The sequence below is a fragment of the Mastigoproctus giganteus genome, chromosome 3 (assembly GCF_048544385.1).
Source record: "Mastigoproctus giganteus isolate SK-2022 chromosome 3, ASM4854438v1, whole genome shotgun sequence".
In the NCBI taxonomy this organism is placed as follows: Eukaryota; Metazoa; Arthropoda; class Arachnida; order Uropygi; family Thelyphonidae; genus Mastigoproctus; species Mastigoproctus giganteus.
Genome location: NC_143577.1, coordinates 233,744,664 through 233,769,677, shown reverse-complemented (window position 1 = coordinate 233,769,677; position 25,014 = coordinate 233,744,664). Strand labels below are relative to the sequence as shown.

The window sequence follows — 25,014 nt, the reverse complement described above, 5'->3', positions numbered from 1 at the left end:
AAAAACCTTCAAAGGTCAGCCTTTTAAGATCAAATTTAACATAATCCAAGAGTAAGGGAATATCCTATCACAGTTTGAGCCCAGAAACTGAATTCAAAATAAAATGTATACAGTTCAACAAAATTAACAGAACAAAATGTTTTTTATGAATATTTTATTGTGAACTGTGTTGCCGAACGTGAATATTTGATATAAGAGGCATTCTGGCATACAAATTCTGAGTATCCAACAGAAATCGATCTACTGCCTTGCAGAGCCACACATTATGAAAATTAACATGCCTATAAAAACATGAGTTGCGACCACATCACATCATTTCTTTTTTGGTTTGCTCAATGGGATAACAACATCTCTAGTACTCAGGATGGCAAGTCATCATCATTTAGATAATTCTTTAGGATGGCAGGCTGTTGAATTACTTGAAGCTGGGCAGTTGCAGGTGGAGGTAGCACGTTTGCTTAATGTGTCATGCATTGTCGTCTTGGCACTATGGAAGCAGTTTCAGGAGAACCATTACAAGAACTGCTGGCCAAGATTACCTGAGGACTACATCAATCAGAACAGACCACCATGTGGCTCTAATACTAAGATGAAACCCTACAATGTCCTGATGTTGCTGCGGCCACAGATAAAAACATTTCCAACCAGGTTGTGTTAAGACGGCTCACTCAAGTACACTCTATGCAAGGAAGCCAGTGGTTGTATTCCATTAATCCCAAACTACCACCACAGAGTTCGTTGAAACTGGTGCCGTGAATATGTGACTTGGAGCCCTGACAAATGGGATACAGTTCTGTTCTCTGATTAGTCCTGTTTTAGCCTACAAACATATTATAGAAATTATTTCACCTGGTGACAACGAGGAATGCAGTACCATCCCTCCAACACCGGAAAAAGGGACACTTAGGGTGGAGGCAATGTTCTTGTGTGGGGCAGAATAATGATCGATGGCTGTACCTCTCCATGTTTTTGATAGAGATACCGTAACTGTGCAGAGATACTGAGAACAAACTTTGAACGCTATGCACAACTTTTTAGGGGAATAGTTGGTCCAGATTTTCTTTTCATGCACAACAATGCCACTGCACGTAGAGCTCAAGTGGTGAAGGTGAAATCTTGAAACTGAAAATATTCAACAACTGCCATAGCTAGCACATTCACCAGACTTAAATCTAATTGAAAATGTGTGGGATGGCTTGGCATCACATTGCATGTCAACAGCCAATTCCTTGGTCACTTGGTGAGCTAAGGTGTGTGGAAGCTAAGCTGGTGGAAGAATGAGATTTGTTTCCACAGAATCTTATAGACACCATTATATTGAGCATGGTTCACTGCTGTCAGGTTTGTTTAGCTGTACTGATGTCATGTGAACATATTTTCGAGCATCTTGTATCAATTTCTGTAATGTAAACTTTTTCGTAATTCTTATGTTGTTTTTGGTTTTTAGAAGCATTAGCAACTAAGGCCATATTGCTCCGAGATATGCGGTGGTCATTCCCTGACCTTTCTGCATCCTCCGTATTTGGTGGTGATGGGCTCGAACCCCGGTCTAATCAAGAAGCATATGCTACGCACTGCTGCTCCTTCCCACCTGGCTACAGAGGCGCCTCGGTAATTCTTATGCAATTTCAATAAATGTCTCTTATACCTGTTCAAAGTTTCTCACTGTCTCATTTCATCGTTATTATATGGTACACCACCATACCATTTTGTACCTCTTCATCACAAGCTGCATGAGTTACACCAAGTTTTCTACATGTTTTATTAATTTTGTTAAGCAGTGTAGCTTTGATCAGATAGGCACAAACTTTAACAGCTTAGTTTAACACACTGGATTAACTTTAAAGTTGATTATTAAAAGAACAGCTATATACAGCAGATTTTTGAAAATAACCAAAATATATTTTCATTCTCAGTATAATAAAAAGAAACCTATTTTGATAACTGATTAATAAAAAAACATACCCTATATTAAAATTGATGTTTAAGATAAAATTCAATTAATTTAAAATTGTTATTTTATTAACTAATAAAAACAAAAACGAAAAACGATAAACTACAATTTTTCACTTACCCAGTCTCTGAAATAATCTACAACATTTTATAAATTTCCCAGTTATACACAAAGTAATGTATAACACATAAAAAAACAAAACAATCTACCCTATATATCTTAAAATTAATTTATTCATTAACCACAATCTCATAAAGAAAAATTTTTGGGGTAGTGGAAGAGAAATAGTTCATGTACTTGTGCAAAAAAGTGGATGACAATAAATCTATCCATATAAATTATACGAAATACATACAAGTATATGCATATGATATTTAATCTTTAACTGTAATTTCAAATGCTAACATTTAACCATTACCTAAGATTTGAATGGGTAAATTAAAACAGGGTACCTAACAAAATAATCATACAACTTTAACTCTGAAAAAATTGTTTATCATTAATGATTACAGGTTGGAACTTACCAAGTGTAGTTTATCTGGATATACTGCAGAAATTTGTCGTTCCTCAACATGAACAATATTTCCTCTTCCAGCAAGATGTCTTCCGATCGGGGTTTTCAGGTAAGTCAGTTTCTGGATGAAAGGGTATCTGACAAGTGGCTTGGCAAAGGAGGTGGTGTAATTGCCTGGCCTCCTCAGTTTTTGGACATTACCCCCACTGGATTTTTTCCTGTGGTGTTATGTCAAAGATAAAGTTTATGCACAAAGAGTTCATGGCTTAGAGGATCTCAAAAATCATAACACCAAAAATGGTGGAGAACACCATTTGGACACTGTACATGTTACCAATGGAGCACATGTTAAAGTGCATTAGTAAAAGTTATATGACCAAAACTTCTAAATCCCAATCTCTAATCATTAATAATAAATAATTTTTTCAGAGTTAAAGTTGTATGATTATTTTGAAGCTGTTCTCAAAATTTCTACAACTTCATTTTATATAATAATAATGCACACTTTCATGATGGCACATATTACACATGCAACATGTACCATCATTTAAAGTTGCTACTAATGGGTGGCTGGAAAGGAATATCATACTTTAAAAAGTAATAATATTACAGAATTATGTTATCAGCTTGTTGTTTTAACCAAAAATAAAATAAATTAATAATAGTAAGAATGATTGTCACCACAGAAAAGAGACAAGGTTCATGCTGTACAGAAACTGTCTAAATCTCAGTAAGAAGCACAAGATTTCCATTGTTATTCCATATTAATAAGCATAACAAACTGCACAGAACTCCAAAAATACGTGTATTGTTTAGGAATATGAAAAGGACGATCCAAATTCAACATAATATGCCACAACCCACGACAAAGTCCCAAGGCTTTTTTTTTTTTTTTTTTGAGCAAACCACAATCACCTCTAGTTATCTAGATTGGCATTTCTCAATCATTCAATAATACAGCTCATATAAACTAGAAGAGACGTTTTGTGGTCCATCAGAAGTTTAATATTTTAATCATTAAAACATATTTTTTAAACTAATCTTAAAACTTTACAGGGCTTACCTTTAGCTGTATGCAATCCTACAACTGCAGTAAATTACAGCTAAAGATTATTTTCCATCAGCTGCCATGCTGGAATTTGCAACAGGTAGATTTGAAGAGGAAGACCTACTTTGTGGTCAATACTCACCAATGAGATATTGCCATGGACTTTTTTTTGGAGGGGGGACATAAAAAGAGAAACTTCCACATGAGTTAGAACATTTCCTTCATATCTTGTGAGCAATGAAGAATGGGTGGAGATATATTATGGAAGAAAAACTGATGAAGCATTATTCTCTGCTTCAGCATATAATGCAAGCTGATAACATGTAGTTTCAACATTTTACAAGATTATAAATGCTTCCCTCCCATCTCACCTCTTTCACTGGTTTGAGATGAAAGTAATTTAGTTAAATTACTGAGTGTGATGTACACAAAGAATCAATTTCTATTAAAGTTCCCATTTGTCTGACAGATTTATGGGTGAAACAAGTACAGTTCCAATATGGATAAATATACAACTTACACACACTGAACTAAAATATAACTGAATTCATAGAAAACATTATAACAGAAGCAGAAAGATAATTTGCAACAGAAAATTTACACATTATACTTAACATTTGGACTTCCCCAAATACTGGTGAAGTGGGTCTGCCCTGCCTAATACGTACAAAGTAAAAATAACTGACTTATAAAAACATAATGCAGAAGTGTCTAAAAGTAATAAAAATGCTATTTTGCAGTTAGAAAGGTATCTAATTAGTGATTAAAGTAAAAGAATGGCAGAAAATAGTTGAATTGAAAAGAGTTAAAACCACCTTTCCTTTCTCATATTTTATAGCTTTAATTTACAACTCTAATTCTTACAGTTTGCATATGGTATTCTTATTTTATGCCTGTTTATAATATTTACACAAACCAAATGGATGTAGACTAATCAGTGGTTCCCAAACTGCGCTCTGTGGATCCCAAGAGATTAGTGAACAGTTCCCAGGGGATGCATGATTAATTTCTGTAATGAATACTTTGGATTTTACTTATTTTTTTAAACAAAATTTAAATATTGTTACAGAGTAGATGTCACACCCGACATGGGAATTCAGTTGTCTACAATCAATCTCAACTTTAAAGGACTTTGTGAGACAAAAAAAAAAAAAAAAAAAACACCATTCTTCACACTAGTAGCCTATGAGGTACGACTGATTGTATACCCAAATAGTGAGTTTATTATTCAGTTATTTTTTGTCAGTCTGAAAAAGGTAGATTGTAAACATATAATAAATCAGTTCTGAGATATAAATTTTTAATTTTGGATACTTATTGTTCAGACACCCCATATTTTAATGAGCTAGGATGTGAGGATCCGTGGTTATTTTTCAAAGCCAAAAGGGGTCTGGTAGCAAAAAAGTTTGGGAAACACTACACTAGACTAAAATAAGACATAAGGTCCTTTTTGTGGTTATTGTCTTTTAACGCTCCTATAAACGAAGATCATGGGCATATTTCTTAAAATATTTGGCTCTATATAATTAGCATTGTTCATTAAAGAATCAGGAAGGGGTGTCATTACAAATACATATCTCTTAAGAGCAACATTTAGCATTAAATATGTTTTGGATTTTCTCTAAGGCTTCCAGCCTCAAAAAGCAATTCTAGACATAAATTAGTATTAGATACCCTTCTAAACAGTTCACAATATTCCTTTTCAGTTAAAATAAAAGCAGACATGAGTTGCCAAGGGAGCATCACAGATTCCAAGTAGCAGGACAGTATTATCTCTAGTATTGAGTTTATGAAGGTTGGTTCTTCAGAATATGTGCAGAGGCTTTAATCTGTTTTTAATGGCACAGTATGGGAGGATTTGTGTCAAGGTTTTGTGCTGACCAAGACAAATTTTCTTTTAACTACATGTCTGGCTTTGTGTTTCAGAACATTATTATGGTTGCACATGCAAGGTCATTTAAGTAACACCACCACACTGCTATGAACATCCTTTTCTCTTCCTTATGACTTTGCTGTTTGGTTATGTAATACAGCAACTTGCATTGTACAAACCCAAACTTGCCCATTTGAAAAATGCCAATAAAAAATACAACTATACACTCCATGAGCTCACTTTCCATCATTTCAGAATCCAAGAACAATAAGCAGTACTACTTCAAGCGGCATTAGGTACTTATTGGCTTTATGCCAGGCTTGCAAGTTTCAGCTCTACTGTGAGCACTGCAGCTGTCTCCCTACAGATAGTGTTTTTTTTTTTTTTTTTTTATGTAAACCCCAAACACGAAAGGTATTAGAACCTATAGTACTTAGTACCATGTTTGGGTTGGAGGTTGAGAAGACGAAAGAAGATATTTGTTGACATTGGACTTGAACTTCTGTAGACTGTAATTTTCAGGAAATATGTATGAAGGAAGGTTGTTCCAGAAAACAGCAGTTGAATGAATAAATGAGGAAGATGAAAAGTTGGTTCTGTGAGTTTGGAGTAGTGAAAGAGAAAACCAAGTTTTTTTAGATGCAGAGGAAGCAATATTTGTAATGTGCTTGTGCCAAGAGAGATTAGAAGTCAGGGTAATCCCCAAAAGAGATATATCATTTTGCCCAGAAATTGGAGTGTCACTAAAGATAAGCATAGGAGCAGAAGAATCCTTTTTGCGAGATATAAAACAAGACTGAGTTTTAGAAGGGTTGAAATCAACTAAGTTATCTTTGCTCCACTGGAGAATTACCTGAAGATCTGAAGATCGGCATTTAAGGAATTGGTAGATTTTCGAGAAGTTGAAGCTAATTGAGCAGGACAAGGTTTCTCAAAATGGAAAGTGGAATGCAATGTGCTATCATCGGCAAAACTATGGATAGGATTTCCAGTCAATGGAAGAAGGTCATTGATATACAAGAGGAAAAGAGTGGGGGAAAGAACTGAACCTTGGGTGACATCGGCATTAGTGGAGAAGGTTAGAAGACAGAGAGCCATCTACCATCACCCTCAGTGAGCGATCAGAGAGAAAACTGGATAACCAATTACTAAAAACAGTTGGCAAACCATAAGATGGAAGCCTGTTTAGAAGACCTTTATGCCAAACACTATCGAAAGCCTTTGAGATGTCAAGAGCAACTACTTGTGTTTCACCAAACCTTTCCATTGAATTAGTCCATAAATGGGTCACATAAGCCAGAATATCACCAGTGGATCGACACTGATGGAATCCATACTGGCGATCGTTGATCAGACGGAAGGTTTCTAGGTAGTTTAAGAGTTGGTGGTTAATTGATTTCTCCATTACTTTAGAAAGAGTAGAAGTAATTGCAATGGGACGATAATTGGATGGGAGGGATTTGTCACCCTTTTTAGGAACTGGCTGGATATGAGCAAATTTCCAAGGAGAAGGAAAAACACCCTTGGAATAAGAAAGTGAAAAAAAGGCAGCAAAGAATAGGAGTAAGTTCAGGAGCACAGGTTTTGAGAACAAGGGGAGAAATACCATCGGGACCTGGGGCTTACTTAGCATCAAGATTCGTCAAAATCCTTCTGACATCCTTTTAACGGAAGACCACAGGAGGCATTGAATGGAGCATGTTGGAAATGGTGGGAGGTGTTTTACCAAGATCATTAATACATGAGTTGGAAGAAAAACGGGATGCTAGCAGGTCAGCTTTATCCTTGGCTGAACTGACAACAGAACCATCTGGTTTGGACAGAGGTGGGAGCATAGATGGGCAAAAGTTGCGGCCAATAGCTTTGGCAAGAGACCAGAATGCTCGGCTACCATTAGGGCAAGAAGCAAGCTTTCTACTCTTAGCCTGTTCAAACTCTAGTTTGGACTGATTAATAACTGCTTTACAATTGTTGCGAGCTTTGGTGTAGGCAGAAAATAAAACTGAAGAATTAGAAACAAGCCAATTACCATATGCAACGTTCTTCTCTTGAACAGCCTTAGCACATTTATTGGAAAACTAAGGTTTAGATAAAGGACGAGATTTTAAAGTGGAGTGTGGGATAAAGGATTCCATTCCTGCAAGAATAATTTCACTGACACGATCTGAGCAAACGTTGACATCAGAAGTTTTGAAACAGTAATCTGACCAAGGAAAAGAAGAAAAGAAATCTCGCAGGTCATCCCATTTTGCATACTTGTAATGCCAAACAACATGAGGTTGGGAATAGCCATGAGATAAAGGTTCCATTGGACAAGAGACAATCATCAAGTTGTGATCTGAAGTGCCTAAAGGACCTCTCACTTCGACCGTGTACTTAGAAGGGTTGTTTGTGAGAAAAAGATCAATCGTATTGGCTGTACGATTAGGATTGTCTGGTATTCGTGTAGGTAAATGAACAATCTGTGCAAGGTCATTAGTAATTGCAAAAGTCTCAGCATCTCGACCAGCTGGGTCGGTGAACATTAAAATCACCAAGGAAAATTACCTTACTGTTAGGAAAGTTGGACTGGAGAAAGTCAAGTTGCAAAAAGAGGAAGTCAAAGAGCTCCAAGTGATTAGTGGAGTTGGGAAAACAATAGAGACAACAGATGAATTTGACACAATGAATTAGAGAGATTTTAAGCAAGAGAAGATCAAAGAGAGGAGATTCCAAATTGCCAAGTCTCTGACAGGAAATATCAGAGTGGACATATGCACAAGTACCACCTTCGAGGTGAAAGGAATCATACAGCGAATAATTTGGGCATCTGAGATGAGCAGTAATTGAATCAACCGATAACTGAGATTCTGTCAGAAAAAGTACATGGGATTTGGCAGACTGCAAGTGGAAATGGACATCGTTGAGATTAGAATTGAAACCACGTATATTTGTGAAATGAATTAGGAAGTGCTTGGGAGGTTTAGATCTTTTCGCAGATAAGCTTGCTCTATTAGTTTGACAATTCATGGTGTATTCAATAGTAAGAAAAAGATTTCATTACTTCATGCTGTATGAAGTAATGAAATTTCTGGATATGGCGTACACACGGTAAGAATATACCCAGATCATTGACATAACGTGGCCTCGACAATGCTTCCTACATACACACTACTCGGACTCCCTCCAGTCACTATCTGGCAGAGTAGAGGTATAATACATTATACACTAGCTGATCCGGAAGCCTCCTAGAGAGTTACCAATAGGTTCGGTCTGGTGTACTAACTAGCGGCTGGCCTGCGAACACCGTTTTAGAGCTATACCCTCGAAATGTAAGGAATATTGGATTTCGCCACGATGTTCATCATAACCTCAAAAGTCATCAATCATACTGCATGATGGAAGACATAGGGAAGGGCTAACCGGAATCCAAGAACAATAAGCAGTACTACTTCAAGCGGCATTAAGTACTTATTGGCTTTATGCCAGGCTTGCAAGTTTCAGCTCTATTGTGAGCACTGCAGCTGTCTCCCTACAGATAGTGAATGCACTTGTAGACATGCCTACTGATATCCACACTTCCAACTCCATCGTTTGCATGATCCAATGGTCATCCCTCTGTAAGTAGTCACAGCACACCAGATCATTCTTTGACTGTGTATTGTCCCAATTCTTCTATTTTTTTATAGCATTAGTTACAGTCAACTTTGGAAGGTTCAAACAGATTAGTGGCTTATAAAAACAGATTAATATGGCAACTAATTTTTGATCTTAATAAGTACTTCTTGCAGCTAGTATACAGTAAATGCAACAGTTTTTCTTCTACACAGTGCGAAAAGTTCTTGGGTTTTATTCCTATCAAGATGGCAATATCTTTGCAGACTTTTTTTCTTCGTTTTACATATTGCTGCTGAGTTATCAGTCTTGGGTGAGGATTACATGGGTTTTTCACTTCATCATACGCATACATTTTTATGCATAAAGCTTCTTTTGTTTTTCATAATCATGCATTTTTACTGAGGCTAGGAATGGCAGGTATGTTGTTCTTTATGTAGAGTTTTTTATACTGCACATAACAAGATTGTTACCACTGGAATGGGTAAATCCTGTGTTCATCAGGGAAAGACTGTCTCACAAACTTTTGAAATTTTAGGGCCTGATGTCATTTGTAATATCCTGCACATAACAGAATATTACAAATTGCAATATCTTGTTGTATGCGATATGAAATCACTCACTCTGATAACCACTAGACACATGCACATTTACCATGCCTGGTTTCCTCAAACTGAATGTGTGTATGTTTCATAAACTATGTATATCCATATATGTTCCCATATGCTACAATGGATAAAAGGATGGTTGAGTGGAGAAGACAGAGGGTGGTAATCAATGGGTGCTGCTCTTCGTGGACTAATGTTATTAGTGGAGTCCCACAGGGTTCGGTGTTGGGTCCACTGTTGTTTTGTATATTTATCAATGATATTGATGAAGGTATATCAGGTTTAGTATCGAAGTTTGCAGATGATACAAAGGTTGGCAGAGTTGTTAATGACAGTAATGGCAGTGTGTTACTGCAACAGGATCTAGAAAATTTGGGCAGATGGGCTGAGAAGTGGCAACTGAAGTTTAACCTTGAAAAATGCAAAGTACTGCATATGGGTAGAAGTAACCCCAGAGAAACGTACCAACTGTGTGGTACTACACTTAAGGTGGTAGAAAATGAAAAAGACCTGGGAGTAATTGTGCAGTCAGATATGAAGTTTTCTGAGCAATGCAGACAGGCTGCTAGGGCAGGTCATGGGGTGTTGTCAATGATATACAGGAATTTTGCTAGAAGGGAAAAGGAGGTGATTGTCCCTCTGTATAAGGCAATGGTCAGGCCACACCTTGAGTACTTCGTGCAGGTCTGGAGGCCTCATTTTAGGAAGAATGTAGATTTGCTTGAGCATGTACAGAGAAGGGCAACAAGATTGGTGAGGGGAATGAAGGGATCCTCTTACCAGGAGAGGTTTAAGTTCTGCAAATTGCAGCAGCTGGAGACTAGGCACCTGCGAGGTGATCCGATTGAGGTGTATAAGGCTTTGAATGGGTTTAGCATACTGAATTCTGATGGGATTCTTCTACTTGTTCAGATTACGAACCTAAGGGGACATAAATTTAAATTGAAGAAGGACAGATGTAGAATAGATGTGCGGAAATTTGCCTTTAGCCAGCGGGTGGTTAATTGCTGGAACAAACTTTCATCTGTCATTGTGGAAGTTGATAGGTTAAATAAATTTAAGGAGGAACTGGACAAACATTTAGAGGGGATTGTTTTGTAATTTTTTTTTTTTTTTTGGTTGCTGCTGCATAAGCTCATGCACTTGCTTTCTTGCATCACATGCCACTACTACTATGCATGGACAAGAAGATGCGGTGAAGGTAAAGAAAGTCAATACAAGAATGTTTCATGGGAACAAAAAAAGATTTGGATGCTCCAAAGTTAACTAACCCAAAGTTTCCAGCTAGGAAGCACTAAACTTTTTTTCATGATGCATTAATGGCAAGTGAAAAGTCTGCATTACTATCCATGCTGGCACGCTGATACTGCTACTTTCTTCATGAATCATAACTGACTATGTTATAGAAGTCAACTAGCCTATATATGTCATAATGTACAAGTTGGTAGTAATGATATTAAGAACATGCTGAGGATTTACTTAACTGTACAGGAAAATGTTGAGAAAAAGCTGTGATTTAGGTTTAAATTTGAAAGTATTTCGAATTTTGTGCAGACATAAAATCAGTCACACCTGTGCAGTTGGAGTACATAATAAGAGACTTGTCATTCAATTTAGCTCTGCAGACTGCAGGGGCTCACGGGATAGAATTTTTCACAGCATAGTCTGTGCTTGTTAGCAGGAAAGGCTATTTTTACAGGCGCAATATAGACTAAGCAGCTTTTGCACCATAAAACCACAAACAACAACTATTTTTACAGGTATGGGATACACCAAGTAGAAGGATGCAAGAATATTTGTTGATGCCATCGAGACAATGTTAGGTGGGTCAGAAAACTGTTAATTTGGAGGGGGGGGATACACAGACTAATATTTTAATGGAAGCAGCAAGCACAGGCAAAGCTGATTCTTGCAGTGCTTCTACTGGGATATGCAGCAGCCTGTAAAGCAAGGTATAGGGGGCTACAAAGCCTGTTGGGGGTTCATATGGGACTGGCAATTATGTGGGTTGTGTAAGAGTTACTAATCACAAACAGATACACATTTACTTAATTATACCTAATGCTAGAGTACAGTAAGTAAATTTATTGAGTCTAAAGGTTATGTTATCAAATGCCAATATTGTAGATATAACAGACACATGGTGCAGTGACAAATGCAGTATTTGAGTATGGTGATTACAATTGTACAGATAAGAGACACATGGGGGGCAGGTGGAGGAGCTATGCAACAAGTAGACATAGGCTGATGTAAAGCTGAGTCAGGATGGAAGGCCTTTGTTTTTCTGGGATGAAAATGCTCAAATCATCAAAAATGAGAGGAGGGAGCCTGTTATAGACAAAATGACTATGAGGAGTATAAGGAACAACTATAGTGGGTGAGAAAATCAGAAAACCTTTTAAGGGGGGGGATTGTAACTTTTCTAATATTGACTGGAACTCGTGGATTGGCAGCTCACATGGTAGTAGAACATTTCTTGATTTGCTTGATGACAGTTTTCTATCTAACACATTAGAGAGGAAACAGAGGAAAGCAATATACTTGATTTTATTATCAGTGGTGATTTATCAACTAATTAAGAAACTTCAAGTAATGGAATTTTTAGGTAGCAGTGATCAGAGCATATTGGTGTGAAATTTATTCAAAGAAATATCTACTTCCAAGGATAAAGGGAAGGGATTTTGTTTTTGAAAAAGTGATTATAATGGAATAATGTTAAGCAGTGTAAATGCCAGATGAGAAGTGTTTAGAGAGGTAATTACAGAGGTCACTAAGTGTTTTATATCAACTAAGAGATATTATTAAATGTTTAGAATAAAACGGATACCAGAAGAACTGACAAGCTTAGTGGAAAGATAAAGAAATACATGGGATGATTATAAAATCATCAGCAGATACAGAATCTTATGGTAGGTACAAATTAGCATCTGTAATCAAGTTACTCAGTGGGCTAGACAAGCTAAGGCAGATGAGAATTCTTTGGCTAAGAATAAAAAAAAAATGTCAAGGAATTCTTTGCATATATTAATGCTTGAAGGAAAGGGTTGAATCTCATTGGCCCACTAGATATAAATAGCATAACTAATGATGATTCTATACATATTGCTGAAAAACTAAATAAATATTAAGCATGTTCACACACGCACATATATATATATGCAGAAGCACCTATTGCCTTCATTTCTGTTTGTGTCTGTCTATCCATCTATTTGCATGCGACAGGTGGGTCAGAAAACTGCTAGCTTAGGGAAATACACAGACTAATAGATTAACCAGAGCTGTGGGCAGTGGTGATGGTAATTCTTGCAGTGCTTCTATTGGGAAGTGCAGCAGCCTGGAAATCAAGGTGTCGGGGATTTCAGGCTCTGATGTGGGTCATCATGGACCAAGTGAATATATGGGCTGGGTAAGGGTGACTAAGGGGAAGAACAAGTTGAGTATGTATACTTGCATGCACACTAATGCCAGGAGAATTGTAAATAAATTTAATGAATATGAAGTACTGATTAAGTGATCAAATGAAGAAATTGTAGGGATAGTAGAGACATGGTGTCACTCAGACATAAGTGATGCGGAATTTGAATATGGGGAGTAAAATGCATAAAGGGGAACAGACAGGAGAGGAAGGGTTATGCTCTTAGTTCAGAAACATTAAATCTAAGGCAGTGCATCCAGTTGACATGAGTGACCAGTGCAATGTTGAGTAAGTTTGGTGTAATATAAGAACTGGGAAAACTTGAGAGTAGGAATGTGTTATTATAGACCTAATGACTGTGGTGAGTATACCAAACAGTTATACAGAGAAATAAGATGGGCCAGCAAATCGGAATGTCTCATAATGGGGAGTTTAAATTTCCAGATGTTCACTAGAATTTGAGTTGGTCACTATAAAGGAAATCTACTTTTGTAGATTTCCTGGATGACTGTTTTCTACAGCAGCATGTTAGAGGGGGCAACAAGAGGAAGCAATACTCTTCATCTGGTTATCACCAGTCATTCTAAATGTATTAAGAATCTGCAGGTAAAAGACCCACTGGGTGGCAGCAATCACAGTGTACTAATGTGGAATTTAATTAAAGAGATAACTATTGTCAAGGGTGAAGAGAAAGCTTTTGCTTTTGTAAGGATGACTAAAGTGGTCTCAGACAGTTTTTAAATTCTATGCAGTGGGACCAACTGATGATGTTACCAACAGCTTTGTAGGTTTTGGTTTCATGCTTGTAGGTTTGTAGAAATTAGTTTCATGACCATCTACATAAGGGAGTACTGATATGCTTAGTGCTTTCTCTACAGTTTACTGTGCTACGTAATAAAATGTCAAAATGTAAACTTTTTTAAAAAAAGAGCAGAAATAATTGAATTAAAAAGTATGCTGGTTCTTAATTTACTATAATACGTGACTGTGTAGTTGCATATTATAGTAAAATCAGATTTTACTATAATGTGACTACACAGTCTCCCAATTAAATAATGAAATAAAATTCGAAAAAAAGAAAATAACAATAATCATGTTATAAAGTCTGGAAATGGTTATATATTTTTGAAGTAATCTCCATATGACTGTATGCAATGCTCAGAACAATTAATTAAATCCTGAAAGCACTGCTGATACTGCTCCAAAGTAATGCTCTTCAGATACTATGTCACACCCTCCTAGATGGCCTTAATGTTGTTGAAACACTGGCCTTTCAAGTGTCCTCTTAATTTTCAGGGAAAAAAAAAAAAAAGGTGGGGGAAGGAATCAACTTATACGCCAAACTATACTATAATTATCAGTTGATTTGTAACAAAACCACAGAGCAGATTAGGTAGGTGAAGTCCGAGTATTGGAAACTATTATTCACGAGAAACAAGAATGTAAATAAAGAGAAAAAGAGTAAACTAGATATTGTTTGTTTCTTTGTTTGGGTATTTATTAGGTGCATCGGCATCTGTGGCCATAGTGCACCAAATAAACTAGATGAGGCTTTTGCTCAACATGTAGAATAAAATCATTGATAATCTAGCTGCTGTTGTGGTGAGTTGAACAGGTACTATGGACTTCATAGTATAAAATCCCTTTTCAGCATGTGTGTGGTGAGGAGAGAATGTTGTGCTTTGTATCTGGGCACTGCAGAAAAAGTGATACTGACATTACAGAGGGGAGTATTTAACAGAAAACTATTGAAGTGAGTAAAGCTACAGGTGCTGATGGTATTTATTGGGTCATACTGAAAGAGGCTGCAAAGGAGTGTGCCAAATCTTTAGGGGTAATCATAAGGCAATTATTGGATGATGGTGAATTTCCTTGGATCGGAGTGGAGAAGGACTTTGTTATGTCTTATCACTTTCATGTTATTATCTTCATTAAACATTTAATAAACAGAATGAAAGTCACTAACAAAGTTTAGCATGGAGATGTCAATTGGATCATACAGTAGCAAAATAAGTGTCAATGTTTTGCCAATGTATGAGTGGGAGAGCTTAGGATGATTGGCTAACAGACTGGTCAGTCTGACCTCAGTGGTAGGGAAGGTCACAACATCTGTGGTCAAAGGTGCATGACAAGATCACCTTGCAGAGTACAATACCCTAAATGGATCATAACACATAAATGGTTTTGTAAAGGGAAATCTCACATGACCAAACTACTATGATACAGTTACACAGGAGTTGGATGCAAGAATCAATTTTGACACTGTATATGCAGACTTTAGCGAAGCATTTGATATATAGCAGACTCTCGATTTACCAGGATCGGATTAACCGGGACACTTCAAGACTCCAAATTTAAAAAACATCAACAAATATCATAAAAAAAAAGAATAAATGTTTAATTTGTTTTAGTGCATAGTGTTGATTGTTGTGTTCCATCGCACTGCAAAAAGACAAATTTTGTTTTGTTATTTATGTCAGGGATGTCGAAATTTTTTTATAGTAAATATATATATTTTTTTTGTTTATAAATCGCGAAAATGATGGGTAAACGCAGAGTTGCACTTTCAGTTAAATAAAAACTTTCAAAATTTTGAAAACAGTGCATCCGTTAAATCTTTCATGAACCATTATAATGTTGGTGACAAACCATATGCAACATCAGAAAAAATAATGGGAAGCATCGCATTGGACACGCGAGTAGTACATGGTAAGTTTTTTTTATCTATTGCCATATTTTTTTTTACGTAGGTTGTGAACATTTTTCGATACAGCAAGTCCCTGACTTACACAACTACGGATTTATGTAAATTCTTTTTCACTCTTTTTTTTTTTTTTTTAGGATTGTAAAATTTAAAACAACAACAAAAAAATAATAATAATAAGCAATCAATAACAACAATCACAGCACGCACAAATTGCACAAGTGATATCGGAGTAACAAGCAAAAAAATAGGAAAGAGGAGAAGATTCTTACAATTTATTTATGGTTTTTTTTTATATGAGTGAAGATTTCAGTGAAGGGGACACAAATTCCAGCTATCGGTATTTTCGCAAATGCAATAAGACCGAGTTTACTACCCATTTATAATTAGATGCACGAACAGAAAAGCCCAATAACGCGGAAAGTGCAAATTGTTTTTATTGTTTTTTGGTGACCTCCAGAATTGTGCTTTAGTTTTTTTTTGTTAGTTGTTGGTGCATCGGCTTCTGTGGCCATAATGCATCTCCCAAAGTTTTTGCATTTTACATGTGCTTTAGTAAAATGTGAGCTCGTGCGGGGTGATAACAGCGAGTTTTTGCCTTAACCCTGTGAAGTTCACAGAAAATTTCATTTTGACAGTTATCATGGTGTCGACTAAGAGAATAAGTGACAGCAGTACTAGTAAATCTACCAAGAAAAGGAAAGTGATCGATTTGGATCATAACATTAAACTAATAAGAATGTATGAAAATGGTCAAACATTAACAAGTATCACGCTGAATTCAGATTTGTCAATAATAATATAGTAGCAATATGTTACTAGTCATTCCCGAGTTATGTAAAACTTGACGAAGTAAGAAGTCCTGGAACGTATCTCTTACATATGTCGGAAACTTCTGTATTTTTGAATTAACCAGGAAATCGATTATCCAGGATTTGTTTTTTTTTTTACCATCTATCCCGGAAAATCAAGAGTCTACTGTAGTTTCTTGTCAACTTGTATACAGTAACTTTTGCATGGGAAGTTGCTGTACAAGTTGAAATCTGCTGGCAAGATTTTGAGGTTGCCAAAGGGCAGGATGCAGGTTGTTATAAACAGCACTAGAACCACTCTCTACTTTCTGATTTTCTTGAATGATATCGACAAAGGAATAAAATGCATGTCAAAATTTGAATATTTCGACATGCATTTTATTTACGATATGCATATTTTCTACGTAGGTTGCCGAACATTTTTCGATACAGTAAGTCCCCGATTTACGTAAATTTGTTTCACTCAATTTTTTTTTTTTGGATTGTAAAATTTAAAACAACAAAAAAAAAAAAGAATAAGTAATCAATAACGACGATCATGGCATGCACAAATTGCAAAGGTGAGAGTGGAGTAACAAACAAAAAAATAGAAATGAAGAGAAGATTCTTACAACTATTTATGGTTTTTTTTTTATATGATTGAATATTTCAATGAAGGGGACACACACACTTCACCATAATAACGTAAAAACCAACAAAATTCCAGCTATAGGTATCATCGCAAATGCAATAAGATCGAGTTTACTACCTGATTATAATAGATTGCGCTAACAGAAACACCCAATAAAACGGAAAGTGCAAATTGTTTTTTGTTGACCACCAGAAATGTTCTTTAGTAAAATGTGAGCTCGCGCGGGGTGATAATAGTGAGTTTTCGCCTTAACCCTGTGAAGTCCTTTTCAGAAATTTTAATTTTGACTGTTATCATGGTGAGAGAGTAAGTGACAACGGTACTAGTAAATCTACCATGAAAAGGAAAGTGATCGATTTGGATAAGAAAATTAAACTAATAAGAAAGCATGACAATGGTCAAACATTAAGTATCGCGCTGAATTCAGATTTGTCAATAATAATATAGTAGCATTATGTTACTAGTCATTCCTGAGTTACGTAAAACTTGACGAAGTAAGAAGTCCTGGAACGTATCTCTTACATATGTCGAGGACTTCTGTATTTTTGGATTAACCGGGAAATCAATTATGCTGGATTTGTTTTTTACCATCTATCCCGGAAAATCGAGAGTCTACTGTATATACAAACTATCAGGAAAAACTAATAGACGGAACCTCAGGAAATTTACATTTTGTCAGAATGTTACCTACCACTGGAATAAATTGCTTTCCTGGGTGGTCAACATTAACAGCCTAGTGAAATTTAAGGGTTGGCTAGATCATTACCTTCTGGCAGTGAGAGGAGTGTGATTAGAGAAATATAGGTTGTATAGATATATTTTTTTTTTTTTGGGCAATGCAAAAAAGTATAATTCTTTTATAAAGGAATAATGTCCTAGAGCAAAAAGAAAAAGAGACAGAGGAAGACTGAAGAAAAGATGGGCAGACCTCTGAGATCGGAACAGGTGGATCACCTAATCCATGAAGGAAGATAAGATAAGGACTATGTTTATCTGAAGTACAAGATTGAGTAAACTTGTGGTAATTTCAGAACGTGAGTTGTTTCACGGTTTACTATTGCAGCTATGTACATAACATGATTCATCTGGACTATATGAATGTTAATTTTAGCAGGTTAACTTTGGAACATGGCACAGAAAGGCTCCATGTTACAAAGAAATGACAGGAACATGCAATAATATATATACAGGTAACCCTCGTATAACACAGTTATTAGGTTCCTATAAAATGTTGTGTTGTGCGAAACCATGTTATACAGGACTAAGAAAAAATACAAAAAAAGGGGGGGTTCACATTCCAAGGGCTAACAAAAACACACCATTCTAGATTTCGTGTACCTTCTGTTCTCTTTAAAAAAATCAGTAATCTGGGTTTGTTTGCTTTTGCTTGATAAATCTTTGTGAATTTCATAGTGTGGAACTAAGCATTTTTGAAGCTCCCTTTTGAACTTTGGGCTCCTTTCATTCTAATTGCTCAGCTAACTTATGCCTTCCCCTATGCTTTTTAGTTTAAAATTTGGAAGTTTAGAATTTTCATCTGCTGAATACGCTGCTTTCATCATCTGAATTGATTTGATTTTATCTCCGATGCCATTTGCACCAAATCCGCTATGCCAGCCTCTTTTTCTACCAGTAATTCTTGAACGTCTTCAGTAATCATATCTTTTTTTAATTTTTTTTAGGAGCATCGCCGACTAAGGCCACGTTAATCTGTGTATATTGTCTATAAATCAAGTATGTCCTGAGGTCGATTTTCTGTTTTGCTGGATGAAAAACCAGAGTTTCAGGGAGAAAAAACCATGCTGCCCGAGCCCGACTAAATCAGCCACGTGAAAAAGACCCAAATAAATTCCTCCCTTCATCGACGGGATTCGAACTCTGGTCTTTTCCAGCTAGTGTGGGGAGGAGGACAATTCTATCAACTGTTCTACTCAGGAGGGCTTTAGTAGTCATATCATCAAAACCTTCCCCCCCCTATCGATGTAGCAAGTTCTATTTTCGCACTGATTCTGTTTTCTGCCCGTTCGACCATATTTCCTGAATGAACTGAGTCTGGCCATACATTTTAGGAGGCTCTGATCAGGAGCCTCCTCTACTCAACTAAAGAGATTTCTCAGGGTGAATATTGGCTCCTGAGATGGCTAAAAAGGGAGATGGGCTACCATCTCTAGCAACGTACTCTATGCAAACCCTGGCACAACTTCTATGCGGCCAAATGGATTCACTTGACAGCTGGGATGTTTCTGCAACCCCTCGGACATTAGAACAAACCCGGTGCAGTTCAACACCTTTTCTACAATCGTCTCTGCAAAATGTGCAATACCTTAAGTCAATGTTTCCAGCGAATATGTTCAAATTCTATAGACAGGACATAGTGAAAGAACTCTATAAACATGAACAATAAGCATTATGTGAAAAGAATTACCTGCAAATCCTTCCCTGGATTCACCATTGTTTTTTATTGTTTGTCATTTATTTATTTTATTTTTTATTATTTTATTTTTTGATTTTTATTTTGTTCTGTATTATCAATCTGTTTTGATCTCTTGCAATTCCAATCAATGCAATCAACTGGATATTGCATAATGTACACCCTTCTAGCTGAATCAGGCTGTTCCAGGGGTGTCCACTGATGTGGAAATAAAATTATATTAATAATAATTTTTCCACACGCATTTAAATGTTGGCTGTTTTATTTCTTTCATCGATAAAGCTATGATTCTGATACAGTCCACAATTGAGAAATGTTTCCATGCCTCCATAACTTCAATAAGATTTGGAATCAAATTTTTTGCAAAATCCATTGTAACGATTTACTGGTGTAATGAGTTTTAAAGGTGGATATCATACCTTTATCTAACGGCTGAATGAAAGAAGTTGTATTAACCCAGCGGTAGGAACATAACTTCAACGTTTGGATGACTTAAATCTTTTGAATGGCTTAGTGTGCTATCCAATAGTAATAAAACTTTGAAATCTAGATTTTTCCACAAGTTCAACAAGTACAAGTTCAATAGCACAGAACGTAATGGGGATTTCCCAACAAAATAAAACATAGGGATTTCTGAATAATTTTTTTTGACTAGCGAGTCAACAGCGGGGATTCACAAAGAGTGGAAATGTTGAAAAATTACATCCAACGTAATATCAGGGTTTTCCCCACACAAAAGCTCAAAAATACCCTGTTATGTGAGGTTTACCAAAATTCTCTAACTGTGTTAGAGCAAAACCATGTTGTGCGAGGATTGCCGCAATTTATCAATCGTGTTAGAGCAAAACCATGTTGTAGAAGTACTGTGTTATTTGGGGGTTGCCTGTACTAGTTTTCAACCAGATGTTCCAATAATAGGACTTTTAAAACACAAGTAGATTAAGTTATCTTTTCTTCTAAATTTATTAAAACATTAAATAAAATAAAATTTTGAACTGAATTGTTATACTAAATTTTTTAAAGTTTGAGAAACCTTTAAAAAAAAAAAGACTATAAACAACTTCACCTGTACTCACCTCTGTAAGGCCCGTTCCTCTTCTTCAGATGAAGATGCAGGAGTAGGTCGTTGGGCCCTTAAAGCTTCCCAGATAGTGACCTAACAATAAAATAACATTTTAAGTTAATATTTATTCAGCCAATATTCAGAAATGTAAAAAGTTGAATGCAAAATTAGAGGAATTTCCCTCCATAGTGTAACACACAAAAAATCTGCTCAAGTAACTTACTGAAGAGGATTAAAGTACTGGTGTAGTATTGTAACCTTGGGAAAGACCTGATAGGTTTTAGACCAAAAAATTTAGCGTAGATTGAAAAAAAAGCAAAAACATGTTAATGTTTTTGCTATGGAACATGTTAGTTATTGTGCATCTGGGAAGTCTAATCAAGAAGGAAGATTAGACTTGGAATAAACAACTAAGTAAGTAAAGCAGAAAGTATAGGAAGACAGGTAAATAAATTAATTTGGAGTAATTAGCCATAAGAAAAAAATTAGCTGTTTATAATGTAGTTTTTAAACCTATTTTAATTTACATAGAAGAAAACTTAATAAAAAAATGCTATTTAAGGAGATGTTGCAGGAAGTCATATTACTGTTGAAGAAGAGAGCTGACGCTCTCGAAAGCTCCAGGTTTTTAGCGCTTTTAATTTTATATTTTAGCTTATTTTATTGTAAATGATCTTTTATTACAGTTTTTAGTATTCCGCAATATACAATCATTGTAAATAATTTGTTTTTGATTTTATATTATTATTTTTATATTATTTGTAAAATTTTAGTTACAGTAAAATTTTATTCATGGTCGGTGTATGAGTTTATTTCCTAGATATGAGTTTTCCCGACCTCAGAGGCCTCTTTCAGGATAAAAAATAAACAAACTGACCAAAAATTAGAACCTTCGTATATCAGAGTTTTAAAAAAAACGAATAAAACCAACAAATGGAATTGATAGCAAGACTATATTAAAAAATGAGGAAGAGTCAAAAAAAATCTGGGGTAACAAATATCCAATCAAAGGAAAGCAAAGTAAACTTAACATGATATAGGCATGCACAAAGGATGGTTAATTAAACAAACGTCTGAAACAAAAAATTAATGACAATTGGCTAAGAGCCAGTCCAAATGGAAGTTGTTTTGATGGTGCCAAGAAAGCATCAGAGGAAAGGGAACATATTCTGGCTACAGCCTGATCACAGAAAGACAGCATGGAGGAAAACAGTGGGTGGAAGGTTGATAGACCACAACTTGCCTGTACCATCTGAGTGACCTGTACACCCACCAGGCATAACGGATTTGGATGATGAATTTATTGAGCATTATTAAACCACACAAAGGTTAATATTTCTCACAACTGTGATTTCATGAATTTCAGATTTTAACCAAAGTGCTATTTCTATTTAATAAATAATTTATTACAGCCTTAATTAAAAGGTAGTCTAATACAATTTTCTATAGAAATTAACTGGTTATTTTTTGCATGATATCATATGCAAAATACACCAAGTGGTCACTTTACTAAGTACATCCACCCAATAGCGAGTCAGTGTCTGTTTTGCCCACAAAGCAGCCTGGATTCAACCTGGCATGGGCTGAATGAGATGTCAAAAGTGTGCTACAGGGATGCTGTTCTGTGCTGACTCAATTTTTCCCGCAGTTGTTTTAAATTGGACGGTTGTTGAGCTCTACTCTGAAACAGTTACCATAGTAAGCAGCATAGAAAATGGGGATTCTAGGACACTTTCCACTTTTACAAATGCAAAAAGACAGATGCTCTAAAAACACCCTATTTTTCCTTAAAATCATTCATTTTCCTAAAATAAACTACGAAAATCAAATAATTAAAATTATTTACATTTTTAATGAAATAATAAAAAACCATTGAAGGTATACCTAAGGATAGCTTAGCTACCTTAGAAGGAAAAAAATCTAAAGCAATGGAATAAACTGAATTCCTCAGGCTCGATCCTGATAAAGGATTAGATAAGAATATTTAGAGGCTAATGAATTAAAGCTGCCTAGCGAATTAAAACTAACAGCAACAACACCTGAAATAGAAGAACTAAATAAAAGATTAATTGCTAATTAATCTTTTAGACAGATTAAGTCTCTTGATGATAAGAATCTCATCAATCGAGAAATTGAAAATTTAAGAAAATATAAGGCTATTAGATTAATACCAACAGCATTAGAATACAAAGGTTCAGGATTAGTATACTCAAACATGGATGAACTCCATGTTTGAGTATACTAATACTCAAACATGGAAGGTATTAGTATACTCTCCATGTTTTACAGGAGAGACTGTAGAAGCAGTCTCTCCTGTTTAACAAACATTTGTTAACAGAAGAGACTGCTTCTACAGGGATGGGATACACTTAAATAGAAAGGGTGCAAGAATATTTGCCGATGCTATCGAGGCAGAGTTAGGTGGGTCGGAAAACTGCTAGCTTGGGGGGATACACGTACTGTTAATCTATTAGTCCATTAATCTATTGAATATTTTGCCTCTACATTTCAAATCAAGTAGTGCAAGGTGATTCTTGCACTACTTGATTTGAAATGCAATTGAACAGCAGCCTGGAAAGCAAGGTAATGGGAAATTCCAGGACTGCTGAGAGTCATTATGGAACAAGTAAATACATGGGCTGTGTTACGGTAACTAAGAGTAGAAACAGGTGCATGTATACTTGCATGTACACCAATGCTAGGAGTATAGTTAATAAATTTGATGAGCTTGAAGTGCTAGTCAAGTCAACAAAGGCAGATATTGTTGGGATATCAGAGACATGGTGTCACATAGACATAAGCAGTGCAGAACTGGAATTTGGGGAGTACAATGTGTACAGAAAGGGAGGAGGGGTTATGCTGTTAGTTAAGAAACACATAAAATCTAAGGAAGTGCATCCAATTGATGTGGGTGGACAATGCAATGTTGAGTCTGTTTGGTGTGACATAAGCACTGGGAAAGGAAAAAGAAGAGTAGGTGTGTGTTATAGGCCTAATGAATCTGATGAGTATAATGAGCAATTGTGCAGAGAAATAGAGTGGGCCAGTAAATTAGAGTGTCTTATAATGGGGGATTTTAATTTCCCGGATATTGACTGGAATTTGTGGGTTGGTCACTCACACACTAGCAAGGCTTTTGTGGATTTATTGGATGATTGTTTTCTACAGCAGCATGTTCGGGAGGCAACTAGAGGGAGTAATACTCTTGATCTGATTATCAGCAGTGATTCTTCATGCATCAAGAATCTGCAGATAAAGGAACAACTAGGTGGCAGTGATCACAGTGTGCTGAAGCGGGATTTACTCAAAGAGGTAACTACCATCAAGGGTAAAGGGAAGGGATTTTGCTTTCGTAAAGGTGACTACGGTGGTCTGAGACAGTATTTAAATTCTATATTGTGGGACCAACTGATGATGTTACCAACAGCAAATTCAAAATGGGAAGCATTCAAAGAATTAATCTTGGAAGCTACTAGGCTTTTCATACCAACAAAGAAATATTGTTCAAGATTTAGGCCTAAATGGATGTCAGATGAACTAATTAGACATGTGACAAAGAAGAAAAATGCATGGGATACATATATATTAACATGTGACAGAGAAGCCTATGATAGATATAAGCTGGTCTGTAACCAAGTTAGAAAGGAGGTTAGGCAGGCGAAAGCAGATTACGAAAAATCTTTGGCAGAAGATGCAAAAAAACCAGCAAAGAGTTCCTTACTTATGTAAACGCTAGAAGGAAGGGGATGAACCAGATTGGTCCACTTGATATCGATGGTTCAACTGTTGATGATCCTGCTCATGTAGCTAACAAACTAAATGAATATTTTGCCTCTACATTCACACATGAGGAGTTATTCAGGGAGGGGAATACCAGAGGTGTATTCAACTCTGGCAGTAAGCTAGATAATCTTGTAATAACTGAGAGGAAAGTGGAGGAGAAATTGTTGAAGATAACCATAAGAAAGGCACCTGGGGTGGATGGAATCTATCCAGTTATATTAAAGGAGGTGGCAAAGGAAGTAAGCAAACCCTTAGCCATAATTATGAGAGCTTCCCTGGACTCAGGGGAGGTACCCATGGACTGGAGATGTGCAAATGTGACCCCAATCCACAAAGGAGGATCAAAGGGAGACACAGGTAATTACAGACCTGTTAGTTTAACTTCTGTTCCAGGGGAAACTAATGGAGGCACTGGTTAAAGAAGCACTGCAGGATCATCTAGACAAGACTTCAGTTATAGCTCGGACACAGCATGGGTTTGTTAAGGGGAAGTCTTGTCTGACAAATTTGATTGGATATTATGGTGTAGTCACAAAGAAACTGGATGCAAAGAATAACTTTGATATCATATATTTGGATCTTAG

The 25,014-nt window shown here is 36.2% G+C and overlaps 1 protein-coding gene across 3 annotated transcripts in view; it reads right to left on the bottom strand.

The window, feature by feature from the left end:
- LOC150088851 (ankyrin repeat domain-containing protein 13D) overlaps positions 1–25,014 on the bottom strand; it is a 125,931-nt gene that overhangs the window by 7,277 nt on the left and 93,640 nt on the right. Inside the window, exons 14-15 of one of the 3 annotated variants that reach the window (XM_090369700.1) lie at positions 20,661–20,740; positions 2,479–2,686 (exon numbers count right to left, since the gene is read on the bottom strand). In XM_090369700.1, the coding sequence (XP_090225826.1) occupies positions 2,479–2,686; positions 20,661–20,740 (288 nt within the window). Of the gene's footprint in view, positions 1–2,074; positions 2,092–2,478; positions 2,687–20,660; positions 20,741–25,014 lie in introns of all 3 variants that reach the window. The other 2 variants (XM_090369703.1, XM_090369701.1) reach the window with 2 other exon arrangements.